Source organism: Colletotrichum phormii, assembly GCF_030913505.1.
Source record: "Colletotrichum phormii strain CBS 102054 chromosome Unknown BDP81scaffold_6, whole genome shotgun sequence".
Lineage (NCBI taxonomy): Eukaryota > Fungi > Ascomycota > Sordariomycetes > Glomerellales > Glomerellaceae > Colletotrichum > Colletotrichum phormii.
The window spans coordinates 794,743-816,446 of record NW_026851448.1 but is presented as its reverse complement, the minus strand read 5'-3'; the positions used below and the strand labels follow the sequence as shown (position 1 = coordinate 816,446).

The 21,704-nt window shown below is 52.9% G+C and overlaps 5 protein-coding genes across 5 annotated transcripts; 4 read left to right on the top strand and 1 right to left on the bottom strand.

Moving 5' to 3' along the window:
• The first annotated feature begins 32 nt into the window (after positions 1 to 32).
• BDP81DRAFT_192204 (ASF1 like histone chaperone) lies at positions 33 to 1,511 on the top strand. Its single transcript, XM_060582426.1, has 4 exons — positions 33 to 383; positions 442 to 481; positions 544 to 852; positions 921 to 1,511. Exons 1-4 carry the CDS (start codon positions 275 to 277, stop codon positions 1,300 to 1,302), a joined length of 840 nt encoding a protein of 279 aa, XP_060447437.1. The 5' UTR covers positions 33 to 274; the 3' UTR covers positions 1,303 to 1,511.
• An 805-nt stretch (positions 1,512 to 2,316) lies between these two features.
• On the top strand, positions 2,317 to 5,275 carry BDP81DRAFT_422758 (uncharacterized protein). Its single transcript, XM_060590026.1, has 2 exons — positions 2,317 to 4,593; positions 4,673 to 5,275. The coding sequence occupies exons 1-2, from the start codon at positions 2,743 to 2,745 to the stop codon at positions 5,129 to 5,131; spliced, it is 2,310 nt and encodes a 769-aa protein (XP_060447436.1). The 5' UTR covers positions 2,317 to 2,742; the 3' UTR covers positions 5,132 to 5,275.
• Positions 5,276 to 7,456: 2,181 nt separating this feature from the next.
• On the top strand, positions 7,457 to 8,461 carry BDP81DRAFT_192177 (uncharacterized protein). The gene is made up of 2 exons (XM_060582425.1): positions 7,457 to 7,963; positions 8,020 to 8,461. Exons 1-2 carry the CDS (start codon positions 7,734 to 7,736, stop codon positions 8,270 to 8,272), a joined length of 483 nt encoding a protein of 160 aa, XP_060447435.1. The 5' UTR covers positions 7,457 to 7,733; the 3' UTR covers positions 8,273 to 8,461.
• A 6,375-nt stretch (positions 8,462 to 14,836) lies between these two features.
• BDP81DRAFT_422755 (uncharacterized protein) lies at positions 14,837 to 15,305 on the bottom strand. The gene has a single exon (XM_060590025.1). The coding sequence runs from the start codon at positions 15,254 to 15,256 to the stop codon at positions 15,044 to 15,046; it is 213 nt and encodes a 70-aa protein (XP_060447434.1). The 5' UTR covers positions 15,257 to 15,305; the 3' UTR covers positions 14,837 to 15,043.
• A 607-nt stretch (positions 15,306 to 15,912) lies between these two features.
• On the top strand, positions 15,913 to 18,704 carry BDP81DRAFT_192130 (GTPase-activator protein for ras-like GTPase). Its single transcript, XM_060582424.1, has 4 exons — positions 15,913 to 16,311; positions 16,374 to 16,756; positions 16,811 to 18,404; positions 18,455 to 18,704. Exons 1-4 carry the CDS (start codon positions 16,110 to 16,112, stop codon positions 18,613 to 18,615), a joined length of 2,340 nt encoding a protein of 779 aa, XP_060447433.1. The 5' UTR covers positions 15,913 to 16,109; the 3' UTR covers positions 18,616 to 18,704.
• Positions 18,705 to 21,704: the final 3,000 nt, after the last annotated feature.

The following is a 21,704-nucleotide window of genomic DNA, read 5'->3' as shown; positions in this document are numbered from 1 at the left end:
CCACTTTACGCGAAATTCGCAGTAGGGGGGAAGGCAGGCGCGTCCCAGGCCCACGTCGTTGTCCCGTTGCAATTGACGAGCCGAGCCTTCTTCTTCCATCTTGCTTGCTGCAAAACAATCCGACCTTCTCAATACACCAACTCCACGCACCACCTCAGACCGACGTCTACGCAACGAATTTCTTCTCAACTTTCCTTCACTCGAAGTCGCGCAGACTTTTTCTCTACACCCATTACCACTTTCTTAACCCATACTTCATCGCCCACCTTTCACGATGTCGATCGTCTCGCTTTTGGGCGTTCAGGTCCTGAACAACCCCGCCAAGTTCACGGACAAGTACGAGTTCGAGATCACCTTCGAGTGCTTGGAGTCCTTGGAGAAGGGTAAACAACGCCAGTCAACACCAGTCATTTTTGATTTTGCTAAGAAACTTTCAATCAGATCTCGAGTGGAAGTTGACCTACGTTGGTTCTGCGACTAGGTTAGTTTGAAGTGGAATTTTTCACCACGTACACCGCCATTCGCTAATTGTCGGGAAAACAGTGATCAGTACGACCAAGAGCTCGACAGTCTTCTCGTTGGACCCGTTCCCGTCGGTGTCAACAAGTTCATATTCGAGGCCGATGCGCCTAACACCTCCAGAATTCCCGACGCCGACATTCTGGGTGTCACTGTGATCCTCTTGACCTGCGCTTACGATGGTCGCGAGTTCGTTCGCGTTGGCTACTATGTCAACAATGAGTACGACTCTGAGGAGCTCAACGCCGAGCCCCCCTCCAAGCCCATCATTGAGCGAGTCAAGCGCAACGTTCTCGCCGAGAAGCCTCGTGTGACCCGCTTCGCCATCAAGTGGTACGTTTTCATAACCATGAGGGGAAATCAAGAAGCGACAGAATAGTGGAGCTAACCGAGAGCCATAGGGACAACGATGCTGCCGCCCCCGCCGAGTTCCCCCCTGAGCAGCCCGAGGCTGACCTCGTGGCTGACGAGGACGAGTACGGTGCTGAGGAGCGCGAGGAGGAGGAGGAGGCCGAGGTTGCCCTCGACGGCGCTGCCAACGGTGAGAAGCCCGCCGGTGAGGATTCCGAGATGGCTGGCGTCGAGAACGGTGAGGGCGAGGCTGTTCCTGCCGAGGAGGACGAGATGTCGGATGACGGCAGTGTCGATATCGAGGGCGAGAGCGAGGACGAGCTGGAGGAGGAGGGCGAGGGTGAGGCTGCTGATGACGACGCCATGGACGTTGACACCGGTGACAAGCCCGTTGCCGCTGCCGGCAAGGTCCAGGAGGTCGCTACTCACTAGGTGACGCCTGTCGAGAGATGTTTTGACGCTTTTGCCCATACCCCCATTGTTTTGCCGACCCAGAGGTTATTCGACTAGAATTGCGCAGGATGGCGGTTTACACGAAGAATACGACCTGGATGATGATTGCATAAGGTACCCGAGCCATTCAGTATAGATGGTATGGTCTGGAGAGGGGCCAAGTGCAGAAGGGACTTGGTCCTAGTAATTAGATGCAAACGATACCTTTTTCTGTGCATAATGTGCCTTTTTGATCCCCTCTTGGTGGGCTACGTGTCAAATCACTTCTAGTAGGTAACAATTTTTCTACTTGCAAGATTTCTGGTTTTGATCCAAGGCTCTCGGTGAAGAAAAAGCGGATGCCAAGCTCCATGCAAAGATGCCACAGTACATACATGATCTAGCGTCTTCATCTGCATCATGCGAGCGACTGAGGGTTGAGACATTTTCAAACGGCTTGCGAATTCCTCTCCAAAATCACACCAAGGCACCCCAGCAACCAGATGTCTCTCCCGCGCGCCCCGTTTCCCCCCTCCTTGGTTTGGACAGTTGCATCTTTACGCACGTGAATTCTCCTTGGCGGTAGCGCAACGCCATTCACAACTACCAAGGCAGCAGCCATCGCCAATCAACCTCCAGCTACGACTCACACTTCATAGGCCGCGGAAAGCCGCTGCTAATGGCCGGCGCCGAACGACACCGTATCGACAGCCCTGCTTTTCTTGGTGATCGCTAACCGACTCCGACGACCCATGTCCAAATCTACTTTACCTGACCTCGGTGACTCCCCCAACTCAACCCCACGTCGTGTTTTCTGATCTTGGACCCCTCCTTCATCCCCTCCTCCCCTTTCCCCCCGGCAAGCATTATTGAGTCCCGTTTCCCTGCGTCACACCACACATTCGGGGCGCACAGAGATGCATACCGGGGAACACATCCGTGCCCACCCCACCCGGTCAAGTGGCCGAAAGCTTGGGTTCGGTGATGTCGGCCGATGTTCGCACGCACGCACGCACGCACGCACGCACCCCCGGGCCCATGAAGTCATCTCGAGACGGGACCATCATCTGCCGGCCTTCGTTTATCCCGCAGCGCATGCTCACACACACCGAAGACGCCGCGCCATACCTTTGGGCCCTGAGCTCCGCGGCTCAGCCGCATTTGGGGTCGATCTTCTTCAGTGAGGGGAACGTCGAAGCTGTCTAGGCTAGTGCTGGTGGTGTAGCTGGAGACTGCCGATGGCACAATATCCTGATTTCGGGTGTCTTGTCGGAGGGCCCAGGCAAAGCAGGCTGTGCATGTTAGTGAGTAGAAAAGGGCTGCTGGTTTAGGGACGGGCTGCCCAGCGCATTCACTTTTTTCTTGATCCATTATCCTCCCATAGTCGCCTCCTCGATCTCTAAAACACTTGTTTAGACATACTCATTATCAATCACTGCTATGTCAGCCCAGAGTCCCGAGGAGCTGCTCAGAGCAGTTGAGGCAAGCCACGATCAATATCTCCGTAACCTACGAAGTCTCCATGACTCTTTGGCCAGTGCCGTGAGAGACAGATCAGATACCAAGACGACAAACAACATTCGCCAGCCATCTCCCCTTCTCCGGCCATCACCAAGTCCCGTTCAGAGTCCAGGCCAAAGTCCACCACTCTCATCAGAAGCGACCTTTCAGCTTGCTCTTCGCCGTACCCGCCGTTCCACCTTCTCGGACCCCATTGAGAAGCGGACACTGTCCAGCGCCGTTGAGAGAAAGCACGTACCAGCCTCGATTCACTCGGAGCTGGACGTCGAGTATCTCCCCTTGCTCGATATCGCTGGCCCTCGTAGTGCCACCAGTTCGGATGGGACCCTCACAGCCCCTCCCACCAAGCTCGTCGAGCGCGTATCATGGACGGACAATCAACTCCTACGCCATCTCAAGTACACTGACTTCACCGGCGGCGCCGCTATTGCGCTCGCGGACGTGATCAAACGGCAAACCGACATCGACGAGGATGCGGTATTCGAGGACTTTGCTGCGTACGAAAGCCAGGGCTATGTCAGCTCAACCTTTGAGCTGTACGACGTCGACAAGCAAGGATCGCCTAGACCCGTGGGCAAACACCCAGACCGCCGTCCTCGAGGCGCCGCAGCCGACGCAGCTCCAACTCCTACTCAGATCGTCGACGCCCCGACGGTATGGAACGCTCTCAAGGAGATCCATGCCGATGGTCAGGCCGTAGGTCTCGTGACGATCCTACAAGAACCGTCGGCCCTCATGCTCGGCGCGCTACACATGACGATGCGCCCCTACTTCGACATGACGGAGCTCCTCAACCATCTAATCACAGACCATGGGAACAACGGGAAGACGACAGCCCACGTCCACCGTGCCTTCGCGAGGGATGCTTCACCCTCACACCTCCGCCAGCGCAGCTTCTTCTTCGTCTTCAAGTACTACACAGTGGTAGGAGAGGGCCTCGAACCAGCCCCCTTTCAAAAGTACGACAAACGGCCCGCGGACCGCCGCTCACGGGACCACATCGACATCGCAGAATGCAGCTCCATCCTCGCCCTCTCCCTCTCCGGCTCACCACGACAATCCGTAAAACAAACCCGCCGCCGCGAAGGCCCGCAAGAGGGCTTCCTCTTCGACACCTTCGCGCCGTGGCACCTACTCTCGATCCAGTCCTTCCCAGACGACGAACACACCCTCCGCGGCGGCGAGGCCGAAGCGCACAAGAACTTCCCCTCGGGGCCCTACGCCTTCCTAGACGCCCTCGTGACGGAATACCGCGACGCGACGAAGCGCAACCTGGCGCTCCACGCCCGCATCGCAAAGCTCATCACCCCGCCGACGGACTTCATGTTCGACGCCCGCCTGCGCGACAAGCTCCTCTTCGAGGACAAGCACTTCACCTACATCCGGCGGTACTTTTGGGCCTACAACACGCTGGGCGTCGTCAACGAGGGCCTGCGCGCCATGCTCGCGGCCTACCGCGAGACCTTTCCCGACGAATTCTGGGAGGGGAGGCACCAGACCCTCTGGCCGCACCCGGCGCCGGAGAGTCCCGAGGGCGTGGCGTACCGCGATAAGATGGTGCTCTTGCGGTCCGACTTGGAGCGCGCGTGTCGGGATCTGGAGACGGTGCACGCCAAGAACGCTGCGACGCGCAAGGAGATTGAGAATTTGAGGGATCAGTTGTTTAGCGGGAGTTCCATCAAGGAGTCGAGGAGGGCGATTGAGCAGGGGGATAACATCAAGGTCCTGACGTTGGGGTCTATGGTATTTTTGCCCCTGACTTTTGTGACTGTAAGTGGACGTCCTGCCTGCCACCTCTTCCTCCTGTCCTTTCTCAACGTCTATATACTGACACGTCAAAACTCTACAGTCAGTCTTTGGAATCACAGAGTTTACAATCTCACCAGAAGACTGGAGATTTCCCGTAACAATGGTCTGCGTCTGCGTCCCCTTCATCGTAGCGCTCATCCTCCTGCAGACGCGGGCGGGGTACTCGCTCGCTCGGCACACGTTCGCTGCGCTCGCCTGGCCGTTTCGACTGTTTACGGACGCCGGCTCGGATAATCAGTTCACGCCGGCCGTCGTCATGCCCGTGGTGGAGACGAAGCCCAGAAGGAAGAGGCGGTTGACGGGCCGTCGACCGCCTACGGCGCCGACGCGTTCGCCGCGGCACCATCCACAGCCGCAGCCGCAGCATCGTGACAATGATTTGGGGTTGATGCAGTCGTTTCTGGGGTGGTGGACTTGGGTGAGAAAGATTGGAGTTCGTAGGAGTGGACGTGAACGAGGTGGTGGGCCGGGTGACGGTTCGGCGTTTGGGAATGTGTGACGTGATTTGATTGATTGTGTTTCTGTAGCTGCTAGATACCCCATTTTTTTACATTTTGAAGATCTTTCCCTTCCTACGTATAAGAATGCCAAAGCTAGATGTGAAGGATTCCCAGTTGTTCCTAATATCGAACAACTTCTCGAGAATGACCGGACTGTGAGACAGGGTGCTTAGCACCCTGCAATGTAAAGATTGACATTGATAGAGCAGTTTCTCGCTCGATTCCTGAGCTCTCGTCCTATTGTTTCTGCTATTGCTGCCATTGCTACTATCACTGCTATTGCTCCCACTGTTGCTGTTGCTGCTATTATTCCTTTTGGATTGGTTATCTATTCTTTGAAGAACACGCTTCTTAAAGTTTAGGAAAATACTAATCGTAATGCAAGTATAGCTTATAAGAAGGGAACTATATTACCGACCTTGACGAATATGATATGCTGTCGAGAAAGATGACGAGAATGTTGAAATTTATGTTGCGAGATGGGAGCTCAAGTTCCATCTCAGAAACCACACGATGTGGTGGGCACATGCTATTTTCAACGAGGCTTGGATAGCCAGGAAGCCCGGCGATATTACCATCAATTAGCTGCTCTGCGAGAATGCCTACTCTCGCCATCTCGCTTCGGCCATTCTGATCGTTTAACCACTCCAAGAATATTACCAATCCTCTCAAGGGTTTCCGGAGCCAAGTCTGAATTCGGACGTGGCTCAGAACGTGTGGCACATTCCGCTGACTACCACTGGACTCTTGCAGGACGCTGTTGAAGCCCCCATAGGGGGCGGAAACGGGTGGAGAAGCTCGATTCATGGGTTCAGTGGAAGACCTATACGTAAAAGGTAGGTAGATGAACAATTCTGTTCTGATCCGGCAAGACCTTGATCCCTATAAGTGTCCCCGACTCTGAGGTACCCGGGCTGAGGCCATCATGTATGAGCCATCGCTTTTGCACTGCAGGCTTGCCTTTTCGACGAGGAGGACATAGGAAGGAACGAGAATCTGAGTCTCTGACTTGTTGAGGGACGACTATCCGAAGCTTCACCCGGACATATCCCTTGCGTGTCTTGGTCAAATTGTGATAAACAAGGACGCTGGTCGACGTAAGAGGAGTCTTCGTATAAGGGGTAATATCAACCTCGGTTTCCAACGAGAAACATCAGGACCAAAGCCGCACTCCTCTTCCCTATGCCAGAGTCCAAATACGACACTCAACGTCCGACCTATCCAAGAACGAGGCCATCCTAAGCTGGCACTCCGCACATCTCATATCGAAACACGACTTGCTTACCACAATCAATTTACCGATCTAGTCACGAATTATGTTTCCGGCCATGGGAGATGACCCGTTGGACTCGGCATGCCAATCACTCCTCTCCTTCAGGCGAAACATCGTGAAATGGAACAGCTTGAAAGGTCTGATATATCTGGTATCTGGAACTTGCCATCAGATCTTCCCGTCTCCGATCCGGATTCCCGATACTGCCATGTTCACATCAAACTCCCCAGAAAACCTGTTTCTAGCCAATTTTGAATCCCACTGAGAAATACTCTCCTATTCTAGCCCAGATGACTGCACCATCTCGCCTACACGTATCGATAGCCGATAAGTCTCGCAACCCCACATGCTCTCTAGTCAAGCCTCGTGAAGAAAGTGACTCTTTCACCCCCTCGTATCACCAATCCAACCTAGACCAAAAACTCCCCAAAATGGCCAAAACAATATTCCACAACCCCTGATCTCACCACCCACGAGCAAAGGAAAGAAGAATAAGAAAAACAAAGAGAAATCAAACACCGTGTTCTTGAACATCAAACGAAAAAAAGAAAGAGAAGGGAGCGGTAAGCAGAGTGTGACTTGAGATGGGATCTCTTTGTCTCAGTCACCAAAATCGCTAATCTTTGTAGAACAACGTCATATTCCCCCCGGCTTGTTCGTTTTCCTCGATCTCGCGAGACCCAAACCTTGCACCTTACCTGCTTTTCGTCCTCCCGTTTGGTTTTTCCCGTCATCTCGGTAACTTCTGGGAAGGAGGTCTTGGATTATAGATGAGAGAGGCGAGGGAACACCTGTCTTAGAACTGGGTTCGTCGCCTCGCTTGCGCTACGTCTCTGTCTGTTTGTGCGAACGACTTCAAGTCTACGATTCTCTACTCCATAGCAGTAGAGCAATCACAATACTGTGGAGATTGAGCATAATAGCGACGGGCTACGGATTCACACAAGAGCATACATTGGGGGCTCGGGGGTCGGAAAAAGAAGTCTCGTCCTCGTCCTCGTCCAGCCCCTGTCAATGCTGGCTTGTCACCCTGACTGAACCCATGTCGCCGATCAAGAAGTCCCAGGCTCTAGGGTTTCTGCCACACGTAACAGAATTTCTGACCATCGTCATTTACGACATTCGCTATCTGCGACGAGCCTGAGCCTCTTGCGATGTGAGAGCACTAAGCAGACTCGCAGAGAACAGCTTCCCCTCCCCACTCAAGCCATGTAGTCAGCCACTCCGAGTACCTCTTTCCTTCTCCCGAGTCCTCAGAGGGGCGGGCCCGGGTCGGTGGGCTGACCCGGGATTGTTCTGCCCTAGGTTCGCGTACCCCGCCGCAGTAAATGACGACCGGCCGAGGAGGCGCAAAGGTTGTGGGTGTGGGAAAAGATCTACGATTGTTTCTCCCCCCTGGTGCTCCACATGAAGTAGAAGAAGCCTCTCCCACGCAGCCGTTGCCTTCAAAAATGGCCGATAACCCTGCTCACGCGCTGCTTCAGAGTTGTGGATCTCCTTCCAGCCACCCGATTTTTTACAAAGTTCATGATGCGCTATCCGTGCTCTCCGGATACTTGTCAGTCTATGGAGTCCTGTTGGGTGAGAATCTCCTACTGAGCTACAGCCGAGCAGGTCAATGTATATCCTCACTCAGGCCTCGTCAAGGAGATCTGCGTCGGGGCAACAAACGCGACGACGTCGGCGGAGATTAAGGAAGGCCCCTCCTACAGGGTTCTCCGGGGGTAGGGCGGCACGGCGGGAAGTGACAGCTGTCGGCGAGAGCTTTGACGTCGGACGCCTGCAGATGGTTTGCAACCCGACAATAGCGGTTTCTGTGCTTCCGTACTCTGTACCTAGAGAGAGAGAGGGCGGGAATGTCGTGTAGCTGTGGCAGACCGTGACTGAAACACACTGATGGCGCTGTTCAACATGAGAGGTCGTCTTGTTTCGTTTTCTTTGTGGACGTCATCTGCCATAGGCCAAGCGAGGTGACAGGCGTGTAAGTTGAACCGTGTCGATGGATCATCAGGAAGCCTACCTAGAATTAGAACCAGGACTTTCGGTAGTCGCAATCTCACCCAGCAGGCCGTCAGCCTACAATGCTAGATTGCGAGTCAGTCTCGTGAGCTTGTGGGAAGAGGCTAAGCGATACGAGCAAATCATGTGTGCCATCTAGGGAATCGTGGATTGGTAAGAAGACGTCGTCTATCTATTCGTAGATCTAGCGCTTTATAAGGCAGAGCGTAGACGAACCGCTAACTGATGACCTTGCTAAGATACTGGCTGTATCTTCCCGATGAATCCGACGATGCCATGGAATTGTTGCCGATTGGACGAAGAAAGCTTCTACGTGGCTGCTGCGCTGTACTAGAATACGGGATAATCTCGATCTTGAATTGTTTCTTGTATCGTGTGGGTGGTGCTTTGATGTTGCCCAGCTCAGTTCTCGCATCGCACAGACAGCATCGCGGGAGGCAGATCCGAAAGGGCAGCCATGGCTTGGCGCTATTTCATTGGCTCATTAACGACGAGAGAGGCACTTTGGGATCTGACATTGACATCTTTACAATGACAGACGTCGTTACCAGCTAAGCCATCCTGGTGTCGAACGGAGAAGCCCTTCATCTCTAGCCATCACGATGGGGAAGGGGGCTAAAGGGGGAAATGATTGCCCATTATAGCAACACCGTCAGATCACAAGGAGGCCGGTGGCCGTTGACGTTGACCGGAGCCGGGCTGGAAAGTCAGTAAGATTTCCGAGCCACAGTCAATAGTGGAAATCTTGTTCCTTGCCTACCAGCCAAGAACGCTCTGCTCGTGACCATCTGACCCCAACAGGGCTAGAGTAGCAGAGACAAGCCCCTGGTTTTGGTGACAGCAACGGGGCCATGGACTGTGCATCGGACGCTTCGAACGACGGTTCCTGCAGAAGGGTCCATCAATCTAGTTCGCAAGGAGAAACATCGCGTACAATTTCTGCGCGTCACGCACTGCTGTGCTAGCAAAACTTTGCGTGTAGGCGGAGCATCGAGAACGGCCCCGAACAGCGGCGGATCAATGTTCCCATCCGTCGCGCGGCGTGTCTTGTCTTCGCTGTTCCTGGGACGAGCCAAGGTCTCTTTTGGACAAGGTCAGGAACAAGCCGAGCTGAAGCTAGGTGCTGCCGGAACTCCCTAGAGGGGGCGATCCTCATGAAATCGCATCCTGTCCTCCCACGTGTCGCAGGCATGGGGAAATGAAGAGCATGGGCCAGCTCAAGGCGGTGCAGGCTTCAGTTCAGCCACAGTCCCCCGCTGCTTTGACAGCCTTTGTTCTATGCGGCGGATTCTGTGAGCTATGTTTTCGCATTCGACATGCTTAAAGGCAAGCCGCACTGCGATGGCGTTGGCATCGAGTCCCAGGTCATTGTCACGACTGTCTGCACGCGGGCGGCTAAGACCCCTTTTTCGCTGACAGCGCGACCAGGCGGCCGACAGCGTCGAATCCGCGTCTGATGCGGCCAGACGTTGACGTAGACGCGCTACAGCGGCCAGGCTCTTGATCTGGAGGCTCGATAGATTGAGTGGCAGGTAGCCGGGAATACAGATATCGAGAGAATGCGTGTTACAGAAGGGCGTATACATGATACTCTGAAGAATAGACTTGCGCATCTCGCAGTTGGGTGACACAGAGAAGATCGGCAGTGAAGCGGTCTCACATCGACTACACTAGTAGAGCACGGGATCCTTGGCGATGGACCGCTGGCGGGCTCAGCTGGATGATGAAAGGTTCCAGAAATCTGGCTACCGGCGTCAACTTTGAGACTTAGACGCAGGCATTATGCTTCGCGAACGACAGTCCCTTAATAACGCGTACGGGCCGCAGCGAGGGCCGGCGGGAGGCTCAGCATCCCAAGGCTGGTATCCGTACCATGCATCCATACGTGATACTCAAGGGTATTCGGAACCGTAGATATTTGTATTGATTTCCAGTTTTTCATCAGGAGATCGATGTTCCGTCCGATAATACAACAGACGCCTGTACTCGTGTTCACCGGTTGAAACCAAACAAGCCCGCTAAAGGTATCGGATGTGATGAACGGATCACGCGGTTTGTGAAGGATGATGACGAGTTGCTGTGTGGCTTGGAGTATCGCAGGGTTCAGGAGGTTCCACCCTCCAATGTCCGCGTCCGAAGCCGAAGAGAGGCGATAATCATGGGGAAACGGGGTCAGGGATACGGATTGAAGGATGCAGGAATTCCTGGATGGGCCGGGGACCACCGTACCACGCGCCCGAGTCGAGATCTTGTTTTTCTTTTTGGCTTCCCCTATTCCACATCCCGCTCAACCGCTCTCCGAACGGGCATGTGGGCCTTCTCGATACGGTCAAGCGCGACCCTGCTCCTGAATTTGGTCCCTGTCGCTGTCTCTGGGGTGCAGACGCTGACAATGTCAAAGTCAAAAATGGAGTTGACAGAGGCACACCGAGGGAAAAAGGAGGGGTGGCGCTCTCTGACATGCCACTTGTTTGTCGTTAACGATGGCGCCGATTTTTACGAGCACACGGGCCGCCGATAGGTTCATCAATGCTGAGTTGGGTCGAGAAGTCGATCATATCAGGTGTGCATGAACCTTCAAGTTGCGCTGTCACAAACGCAGACACTCCGAACGGTGAGCCAAGTTGGCGCAAGACGGTTACACTGCTCGTCTAGTGAAGGTGCTGTGAGACTAGGAGTTCCGAACGACTGACACGGTGTCATGTTGCTGTGCGTTTGACAGCCTGTCTTGATCTCTTTCTTCTTTCTGCAGCATTTGCAGACGCAGGACTGAAATGTGCAGCTGAAAAAATCAGTGGTTTCAAGCCTGCCTGCGCCTCCTGGTTGCATGAACGATGGGCGTCATGCCGGTTTCTGCTCCTGTCTGGTCGGTACTTTTCTCGAACAGAAAAGCACTAGGAACGACTGCAAGAGTGGGAAAGGGACGATTCCCAACCTCGGTCCTTGGATTTGGCCCACCCGGCTCCGATGTTGTGTGTTTTACGGTTCACCCATCCGTTCTTTTAAAAGAAAGGAAGCCATATGTCCGGCGCCGTTCAGTGCGGTGTGGCATCCCGAGTCCGTGGGCAGCGGTTCCATCAGGCTTCTAGAGTTCGTTGCGAAAGAGCCTATTTTAGTCTCTCGTTCTCTCTTGATCAACAGAATTTCAGTTTTTGGCAGGTCTCGGTTGAAAGGTAGATGCTTGGATGGATGCGAAGGGCGAGCAAGAAGCCGAAGACGAACGGGTCAAGGCCAGTCCGTACCGCATGTCTAGGATGACTAGGTGAGGATATGTTGCAGGTGCCGCCACCAACAATGCAGTAAGCGTTGGTGGATGATCCTGACACTACCAGAGATGGAGATGGTGTTTGGTGAGGGTTCGTTATTGCAACGCTCGGTTTCTGGAGCCTGGTTCTTCTTCCTGGATGTAGGTTTCTCCAATCCACCCGGCGGCTAGGTAAGTTGAGCTGTAAGGCAGAGTATCACAGGACGGATGCAAGGCAAGGTGGGCGATCCCTCGCTTTGGAATCGAGCGAAACGGTAGGACGTCGTCCGTTGACAAGGCTTGTTCGCCCCTTTTCACCCAAACGATGGGAAGTTGCAGTTGCAGCCATCTGCAGTCATATTCGGCCCAATTTGTTCCTGCATTTGCATCAAGACTGGACGCACAATGAGGCAAGCTGGCAAAGTCGGTACAGCTCGGCGAGTTTGATGCTAAGGAGCGCGCACGGGATAGTCTGTTCGTTGGAAATGACGCGCGACCAATTGAATAGACGAATGACGACGATTGGCTAGTGAGGTCTCGAGCGGCTTGTGAAGAAGATTTCTAGCTCAACTGAGATGGATGGAGAGAACCCAAGTAGGTAAGCGAATGGAGTGTCCAGGCTGGAACACACGCAGCTGTGGCAGCTCACGTAACTTTGCAGGTGTAGGGTCAAGTCCTCGATTGCCTTGGGGGTTGAGGTGGTGTGCAGTTATCTGACCCGACGGCAAAGGGCCCGAGGCGATGGGATTCGGTGTGTAGCGGCAAGAGGCGAGGAGTCTCAGATGGGGGTTGAGCACACAGTTGATGATTTGTAGCGCCGTTATTGCACTCTACGGGTGCCTTGTTCGAGGATGAAGGTCAAAAAAGATGTTTTGGAGTACGGATATTCGTAAGGTAGAGAAGACAGACAGAAGTGTACCTCGGTACGTACCCGAGGCGGACGTTCTGTGGTTAGATAAGGTCCGATATATCTATCTACTGTTCTAGTACGGTACCTAAGGTAGGAACGGGGTATTTAGGTAAGGTACTCCGTAGGCAGGAGCTTTTGATCCTCAACTTCCAGGTTAGAAATCGTGAGAATACGTACCTGATATCACGGAAGGTGTCGAGGTGTAGGTGAGGTGAGGTAAGGTAGGTAATAGCTAGAGGAAGGTGTGACTGTGGGGGTGGTTGGATGACCCCGTCACTTCGACTGGACTGAATCGGGACTTGGGAACTTGGGAAGGCAAGTGCGGGCAGGTGCAGGTGCGGCAGGCCGCAGCAACCATCTTTGGAGGAGAGAAGGAAGCGATGGAACCCCTGCAAAATTCTCAAACAGATTTCTGGCGTTACAGCGAGGCGGGAGTCGCGGGACCAGTCATCGTCGTCCCATCCCACACTTTGATTTTTTCTGTGTCTGTTTCCAAGGTTCTTGTTGGTGGGGTCGTCTTCTTCACGTCTGCTTCGGGAGGTAATAGTCCTTTATTGTCTGTATGATGCATCTGGACGCAGTATGGATATGGATACCTGTCAAGTTATCAACTGACCGATAGAGATTTGTCGAATTTCAGTTAGGCAGCGGACAGACGGGCGGGCGAGCAGAGAAACATTGTAATATGCCCACGTTACACGCCCGTAGCATCCAGTCTCACCACAAGAGACAAATTGCTCCAATTTGCATTTTTGAAGCGACTTACATGAACTCTGACAGATTGCCGCCTGCCTTTTCTTTCTCTTGACAAGCAGTCGTGAACATTCACTCCCCCTACTCGTCGTACTTCGTAAACCTTTTTTTTCTTTCTCTGAGCCCGTGTTAGTGAGTGCGTAACAAGAGCCCCCTTCTCCTATTCTCAACACTGCTATGATCTCCAAATGTCTTGATGTCATAATACAGGCGTGTAATTGTAACTTATCGCTTGGTTCGGTCAGTACGCCCGCTGACGGACTCGGCGAGGCTCCATTGGGGCTTTGATGATTTCCCCTGCTACCTTACTGCAGTAGGTAGGCCCCCGGCGACTGAGTGCCCGTTTGTATCCTACCTATGGTATCCGTAGGTATTATGTGTTCGTACCTTCAAAGGTATCTTGCCTTAAACAACCATGTACTCCGGTACGTATCTAGTTAGTTTCTGCCCACTCGCCCACTCGCCCACTCGCCCACTTCGCCTGAAGCCAGGAACCGCTCCGCATCGCGCGCACGAGGCAAGGAGTCCGTTCCCCACCCTCCATTCTTAGTGACCCCACCTTCTCCCTCATCCCAAGGTAGTGTACCTTTTTGGGTACAGTCTCGCACGATAGGTACGCAGTCTTGGAGGCAGTCGTTCATGCTCGTTCAATCTCACTCTCATACGGAGGTACGCTCACCACAGACTCACTCTCACTCTCATCACATCAAGCTTCATTCACACTTGGCTCCCACTTATGAGTCTAAGAGCCTGTCCGCGCATTGTAATCTCTTGTAGCACTCAACGCGTTTTTCGCGTCTTCTTCAAAACCACTTCACCCACTACTCACCTTAATCCCACTTACCTAGAAGGAAGACGTACCGAAGAGAACCAGGGACTCCCCCGTCCTCATCGTCCCGGATCAGGTCCAACTTTCACATTCAGGCAGGCCGGCCCTCTTCCTCAATCCTCGCAGTGCGGCGTGCCCACGAGCCATCAGTGATCACGCATCACACCCCCATCCATCCTTCCATCCATCCACTTTGCTCATCCAACCTTGACCCTCCAATAAAGCCAATCCCACCGTTTTGTGCAACCTCTCCGCTGCACCTCCGGCCAGTCTGTTCAATTACGAGCCTGGCTAACCGTATGAGTACCTTGTCTACACAGTCAAGTGAGCTCTGGCTGCTCTCTCATCATCTCATGGCACCCGCAACAGGCCTGACATTCTGCAGACGTAAGAGGCAATAGTAAGGTACAGATACCGATGCTTGTTGATCGCTCACTCAGTGTCCGTGCCATGTGCCTTGTGCCTGTCCATCTGCTGGCCCTAAGTGATCCATGCCCCTTTATTCGCGACCCATCCTATCCATCCGTACCTTAATCTCTCCGTATGCACCGCGACCACCAACTGTACGTACCCTTTACCTGGATATGGCCAGGACCTGAGGAACACAGCCTTTTCCCTCTCTCACACACTCTCTGCTCTCTGCTCTCTACTCTCTCTCTCTGTCCCCGGTCCCTCTTCATCCTCTGCCTCTTTCTCTCTGCACCGCACACCCCCCCGTCGCACTCTTGTCCAACTTTGCTGCTTGTCCCTCCTTTCGCACGTTCTGAACCGCCGCCCTACGCAGTCCTACCTCGCTGTACTCTGTACCATCCCCTCCTTTCTACTTGAGCGACAAGGCCTATCTCTCTCTGTGCCCCCAAGAGAATTGGCCCCCCCCCGGTCCTCATTCCACCCACACGGAACCATCATACACACACACATTCAGACACACGCTCATTCTCTCACACTCTTCTTCTTCTTCTATCCAACTCTGCTCTGCTTTTTTAAACCCTATCTTCACCCTTTTCTTCGCTTCTTGCAAACGGCAGTGAGAAAGCTCTGCCATCTCACAGCATAGCGTGCCCCAGAGAAATATATTCCAAAAGAACGGGCTCATCACGCCTCTCAACCAGACGCACCGAACCTAGCACCTGCACAAACATCCCCCCCCCCCCCCCCCGATTATCTGACTGGATCTGGAACCTCGCCGCTCCTAGGCTCGATTTTAATTTGATCACCGCTGTCCACACATTTGCGGCCGCGCCTGCCAAAGCTAAAACAGCGCCCTTATTTGTCGCGCCGCCCTATAAGCTGGGTCAAAAGCAATATCCATCGGCCTGCCCCCCCGACGAAGCTTCCGCTCGAAACACCACAAAAAACCAACACCACATTCTCGAAGTCTGCCATCTTGGGTTCTTTGACACCGACTCAAATCACTTCGCAGCCTCTTGTGCCCTCAACTCAATCACTGTCTCGAGGCGTTCGCTGGACGACATACCAATTGTGCCCGCACACACACACACACACACACACACACACAAATACACACTCACCCACCACTCAATCACACTCTAACCGACCCAGTTCCCGCACGACACGCACGACTCGATTCCACCCAGTTCCTGGTGCAGTTCCCCCCCCAAAAAACTGCCACGCCCCCTCCATCACCTCTTCGCAGCCACGTCCTGACGAACCGCTCTTCTTTCTCGAGTCGCAACGGCCTGCCAACGATAGCTTCATCTTTGGATCACTCGGAGGAACTACTTCCTTTCACGCTGGATTCCAAGAGTCGCTCTTCCAATCGCCAACCTCGCAGCTGCACTGCAACTTCGCCGTCCAGCCACCCATCGATTCACCAGCGTCGGCCGTCGTAACCTCTTCGCAGGCGACGTCGAGACCCCGTTCATTCAAGGGGCTCTCTTAGGCGACCTGCCTACTTCGCGCAAACCTCACCTCAGATCATCGTCAACATGTCTGTCATGCTTCAAACACCATCTCGAGCTTCGACCGCCTCCTCCTCCTCCTTCCAACCCCTTTCCCGCCAAAACACCATGTCTTCCTACGATGGATCGCGGTCCGCCCGCCAATCGAAGCGGTACTCCATGTCCGCGCTGTACATGTCCATGTCAGCGAACGAGACTGATCTGGAGATTGAGGATGACTTGGCCAAAGGTAGGCTCTGCAGCCCCTGCACTCTTCTTGCCAGTCCACCCTGCTAACGATGCATGTTACAGCCCAGAAGATTCTCAGAGAGCTCAAGTCCAAGATCTCTTCGCAATCCAAAAAGAACTTCGTCCTCGAAAAGGACGTACGATATCTTGATTCACGAATCGCCCTCCTCATTCAGAACCGAATGGCCCTCGAGGAACAGAACGAGGTCGCGAGCCACTTGGAAGACGCGACGGATATGCAAGAAGGCGCCTTTCCCAACGACGACAAGACGCAAAAGTATGGCAATTTGATGTTCCTGTTGCAATCCGAGCCGAGGCATATCGCACACCTCTGCCGATTGGTGTCAATGTCGGAGATCGACTCTTTGCTGCAAACAGTCATGTTCACCATCTACGGAAACCAGTATGAGAGTCGTGAAGAGCATCTGCTCTTGACTATGTTCCAGGTTTGTGACACGTGATCATTGCGCGAAATCGCAAGCTGACTTCTGGTTCAATAGTCTGTTCTCACCTACCAATTCGACAACACCCCCGAATATTCTTCGCTTCTGCGCGCCAATACACCCGTCTCACGAATGATGACCACGTACACGCGCAGAGGACCAGGACAGAGCTTTCTCAAGTCAGTTCTCGCTGATAGAATCAACAGTCTGATCGAGTTGAAGGATCTTGACCTGGAAATCAACCCTCTCAAGGTCTACGAGCGCATGATTGAGCAGATTGAGGAGGACACCGGCAGTCTGCCTGCATCGCTTCCCAAGGGCGTTACTGCTGAGCAGGCTGCGGAGAACCCCCAAGTTCAAGCTATCATCGAGCCGCGTCTCACGATGCTCACCGAGATTGCTAATGGCTTCTTGACGACTATCATTGACGGACTCGACGAGGCGCCGTACGGTATTCGGTGGATTTGCAAGCAAATTCGCAGTTTGACGAAGCGCAAGTACCCCGATGCCAATGACCAGGTCATTTGCACCCTCATCGGCGGATTCTTCTTCTTGCGCTTCATCAACCCGGCAATCGTGACGCCCAAGTCATACATGCTCATTGACGGTCAGCCGGCTGATCGCCCGAGAAGAACGCTGACCTTGATTGCAAAGATGCTGCAAAACCTTGCTAACAAGCCCTCATACGCCAAAGAGCCGTACATGGCCAAGTTGCAGCCCTTCATCTATCAGAACAAGGAGCGTATCAACAAGTTCATGCTTGACTTGTGTGAAGTCGGCGACTTCTACGAGAGCTTGGAAATGGACAACTATGTCGCACTCTCGAAGAAGGATTTGGAGCTGTCCATCACGCTGAACGAAATCTATGCCATGCATGGTCTGATCGAGAAGCACAACGGAGAGCTCTGCAAGGATGACAACTCACACTTGGGCATCATCATGGCGGAGCTCGGAGGCGCACCTCCGCAGGTTCCTCGCAAGGAGAACCGCGCCATCAACCTCCCTCTCTTCAGCCGATGGGAAACAGCGATCGACGACTTGACGGCGGCGCTCGACATCACGCAAGAGGAAGTGTACTTTATGGAAGCCAAGTCCGTCTTTGTGCAAATCATGCGATCGATCCCTTCCAACAGCAGCGTTGCACGAAGACCTCTGCGACTCGAGCGGATCGCCGACGCCGCGGCTACGAGCCGGAACGACGCCGTGATGGTCCGCAAAGGTATCAGGGCGATGGAGCTGCTTTCACAGCTGCAGGAACTGAAGGTTATCGATAAGAGCGATCAATTCGGCCTGCTGCGTGACGAAGTCGAGCAGGAATTGCAACATCTTGGATCACTCAAGGACGGAGTCATTCAGGAGACTGGCAAGTTGGAAGAGGTTTACAAGACCATTCGCGACCACAACAACTACCTCGTCGGTCAATTGGAGACGTACAAGAGCTACCTGCACAACGTTCGTTCGCAAAGCGAGGGAACCAAGCGGAAGCAGCAGAAGCAACAGGTCCTCGGGCCTTACAAATTCACTCACCAACAGCTGGAGAAGGAGGGTGTCATTCAAAAAAGCAACGTCCCGGACAACCGGAGGGCCAACATTTACTTCAACTTTACCAGCCCTCTGCCGGGTACCTTTGTTATTTCTCTCCACTACAAGGGTGCGTTATTCCGATTGCTCAGTGCGCGACTTTTACTGACTCTGCTACAGGACGCAACCGCGGTCTTCTTGAACTGGATCTCAAGCTCGACGACCTGCTTGAGATGCAGAAGGACGGCCAGGACGACCTGGATCTGGAGTATGTCCAGTTCAACGTCACCAAGGTTCTCACTCTGTTGAACAAGCGATTTGCGAGAAAGAAGGGGTGGTAAACGCCACCACTTGGCCCTCTCAATTCTCGACTGTACAACTTTTCCTCCCAGAGATACCCTCGACTGGCTTTCCTTCGAATTAGGCGTTCTCGGCATCTCTTTGAATCCTGATACCACGACGTTTTCGTCTTCATCGTCGCACCGCCTTCGACTTCCATCCTCGCATTTGTATGCATCAATGCGTTGCCAGCTTTCCCACTCTTATGAACGCCTCCTCGCTACGGCCGCCTTTAATTCACTTCTCGACCATCTCGTTTATCCATACGCATACCGGCGTTATTATACCTGTCTCTTTCGTATTCGCCTAGATCTTTGTTTGCATGCTCGAGACTTTGAGCTGCTCTCTCTGGACTAGGTCACGTACAAGATTATCACCGTGGATATATGGGAACTTGGTTTTTTGTCTCTTCCGGCCTTGCGCGCCACATCATATCGGCGAATAGGCGGTACGGCTTGGAGTCTTCTCTTTTTTACACCCTCTCGATATACCTGTTACGTCATTTTTAATTCTCGTGTGTGGCGGCCGGCGCCAGAAAATTCATGGTTTTCATGCTGCCTTTTGCAACTTTTGCTTATCCTTTTTTTTGGTCCCCATTTACTTTTTTCCCGGTCCCACGTCCTGATGCGCAACGACGGCGCAATTTGTATTCGGCTGGTCCGGCGACACTTTGGTTTTTATGTCCTGTCCCTTGTACTTCATGTCTGAAATGATACGGTAGAGAAGATGGACGAGAAGGAAATGGAATGAAGGTGGATGATTTCTCTCACAGCTCAATCTCTTCGTGATGACGTATCGTGAAATGTTTCTTGGAAATAACGAGGTGACAATATCGTACGAGGGAAGAATTGACTTCCGCGATGCAAGGTTTGAAAAGGGGGTGTATGAGGGGTTTAGTTTGAGCGACGATTTTGACAGTTCGTCGTGCCTGTCTCGATTTTCTGCTCCGTTTCGGAAGCTTCTGTTCACCTGTTTTGAGTTTTTCTTGGGGGGTGGCGCGCGTTCGTTCGTAGTGGTAGATGGGCATCTAACTGTAAATCTGGACTTGTCGTGTTCTCTCTATCTGCGGACTTCCTGTTTGGGGGCAACGCTTCATCCGATGAGATTGTCATCCGAGATGGGATGGATAGGTGAGTAACGGTTGAGGGGAGGGGGAAGGGGAAGGGAGGGATGACGTGAGCGTGTCTGCCACGTTGTCCTGTGGCGATGGGCTCTGTTTTTTTTCAATTTTTTTCAATTTTTCAATGTGTGTGTTCTGTTCGTGTTTCAAGTTTTGTGGTGTAGATGGCGTGATATATGTACGGTGGTATATATCACCGAGATGTGTGTGTGTTGTGTTTGAGAGGTTGGGAGTGTAAGGTGAGGAGGGGTGCTATGTATGGTTTGTCAGGCCCTTGGGTCTGCCGGAGTGCTTTCTTCTAGGTTGAGAGGCATGGAGGGAAGGTTATGGGCTGAGTAGGTTAGGATAGGAGAGGGCGTGTGGTTAGAAGGAGAGGGGGGGTTGGAATGTGACGATGGTTTTTTCTGGTTCGATTGGGTTTGGTTGGCGTGTTACAGCCTTGTGGAGAGGGGGTTGTAGTGGTTCGGGTGCGGCGGCGGGTTGGGTTGGTGAGATGAGATGAGGCTGAGGTGAGAGTGATGGTGAGGTTTTGTGAGTTTATTGAGTTTGGTGGAGAGGGTTTGCATTTTGATCGAGCCTGGAGATGGGGGGGAGCGCCGCGGTGAAATCTTTGAAATGGTGAATGACGGAGGTTGCGTGGAGGAGATGATTTATGTTCATGAGTGGCTGAGCTTGAGTTCAGTGGCAAGGCGTCTAGGAAACATGAGTGTTAGTCGTGGACCAAAGTGGATGAGAGCTACGTTGCTGAGGGTAAGCTCGTCACTGGCATTTGAGGATGTGCCATGATGATAGGCCCGGGCGGTGAGGTTTTGGCTATAGGTTTTTGGGGTATATGGGAGACGAATTGCCTGTACTCGCACGAAGACATCGCGGCCATGATGGAGTCTGAGATGGGGTCGGAAGTGAAGTAGACCTCAAGGGGTTTATCAGAGGAGTGAGCACGGGTCGACCTTGGCTATATCTAGTGAATGCCAGAACTTGTTCTATTGTGGTGCTGTCACGAGAGTGAGAGTCTGGAGGCTCGGTAAGAGTGTTCTCAAATTCCGTCATATTGCTATTCCTGTACGCACCAATAGGAATCTCATATTTGATATTTGGATATTTGGAGGGGGAAAGAATGAGTGATGGCCAAGGAGGGTATACCGATTCACAGCGGACATTGTATAAGTAGAGGTAGCTCTGAACATTGTAATTGATGGGAGCTTCGTCAGTGAAACCGTGACGGCCCAGGTTCATTGCACACCCGTCAACTATCCTCGTCAGCAGGCCACATCTTGTGATCGAGAAGAAGAGATGATCGAGATTCGTGTCTGGAAGAATACGGGCTTCTGGAAAGTCTTGAGAGCTTCATCTGGATGACACATCCTCTCACCCCGAAGATAGAGCACTACTACATCTTCGACTTGAAACTGAACATGTCCTTGAACCCCTTAGGGTGTAGACGTCAGCTACGTCCAGAATTTTGCTGCGAGTTTGCCAGAATGACTTGCTGTCAGCTGACAGCGTCGGTACTTGTTGCCGAACTCAGCATATCAGGACTGAGTGAATCGATTGAAAGGGATTACTGTATCCAAAGGTATAATCCCCGAGCATTCAGAGCAAATTGAGGGATTGAAATAGTGAGGCAACAGGTGAACCGTCTTCCCAAGCGGTAAGTTGTCATCACATTGCACTTAACATTTCTCATGTAGTTACAGGCTAGGTTCCTAAACACAATTTCTGGGATTTCAGCCAAGGTGATATCCCAAGGATTTCATGTGGAGCCGTTCTTTCACATGGCTGTTTGATGTCCCAAATGTTGTTTGGACGCCTGTATACGACAAGACGCTGACAGAGCATAGAAATACCTTGAGATAGACGATGTTTGTCTGGGGACAGAGCAAGCTTTTAAGTTGACCTTGTGATAAGATGATACGAGGATATTTCCCTTCGTGTTGTCGCCAGATAACCGAACTTTCTTGATCCGGGTCT

Coding starts and splice junctions, on each gene's coding strand:
- BDP81DRAFT_192177 (XM_060582425.1), top strand. CDS start 7,734: ATGACGACCGGCCGAGGAGGCGCAAAGGTTGTGGGTGTGGGAAAAGAT. Junction 7,964..8,019: donor TCCGTGCTCTCCGGATACTT/GTCAGTCTATGG, acceptor ACAGCCGAGCAG/GTCAATGTATATCCTCACTC.
- BDP81DRAFT_192130 (XM_060582424.1), top strand. CDS start 16,110: ATGTCTGTCATGCTTCAAACACCATCTCGAGCTTCGACCGCCTCCTCC. Junction 16,312..16,373: donor TGAGGATGACTTGGCCAAAG/GTAGGCTCTGCA, acceptor TGCATGTTACAG/CCCAGAAGATTCTCAGAGAG. Junction 16,757..16,810: donor TGCTCTTGACTATGTTCCAG/GTTTGTGACACG, acceptor CTGGTTCAATAG/TCTGTTCTCACCTACCAATT.
- BDP81DRAFT_422758 (XM_060590026.1), top strand. CDS start 2,743: ATGTCAGCCCAGAGTCCCGAGGAGCTGCTCAGAGCAGTTGAGGCAAGC. Junction 4,594..4,672: donor TGCCCCTGACTTTTGTGACT/GTAAGTGGACGT, acceptor AAAACTCTACAG/TCAGTCTTTGGAATCACAGA.
- BDP81DRAFT_192204 (XM_060582426.1), top strand. CDS start 275: ATGTCGATCGTCTCGCTTTTGGGCGTTCAGGTCCTGAACAACCCCGCC. Junction 384..441: donor CTTGGAGTCCTTGGAGAAGG/GTAAACAACGCC, acceptor ACTTTCAATCAG/ATCTCGAGTGGAAGTTGACC. Junction 853..920: donor ACCCGCTTCGCCATCAAGTG/GTACGTTTTCAT, acceptor CGAGAGCCATAG/GGACAACGATGCTGCCGCCC.
- BDP81DRAFT_422755 (XM_060590025.1), bottom strand. CDS start 15,256: ATGAGCCCGTTCTTTTGGAATATATTTCTCTGGGGCACGCTATGCTGT.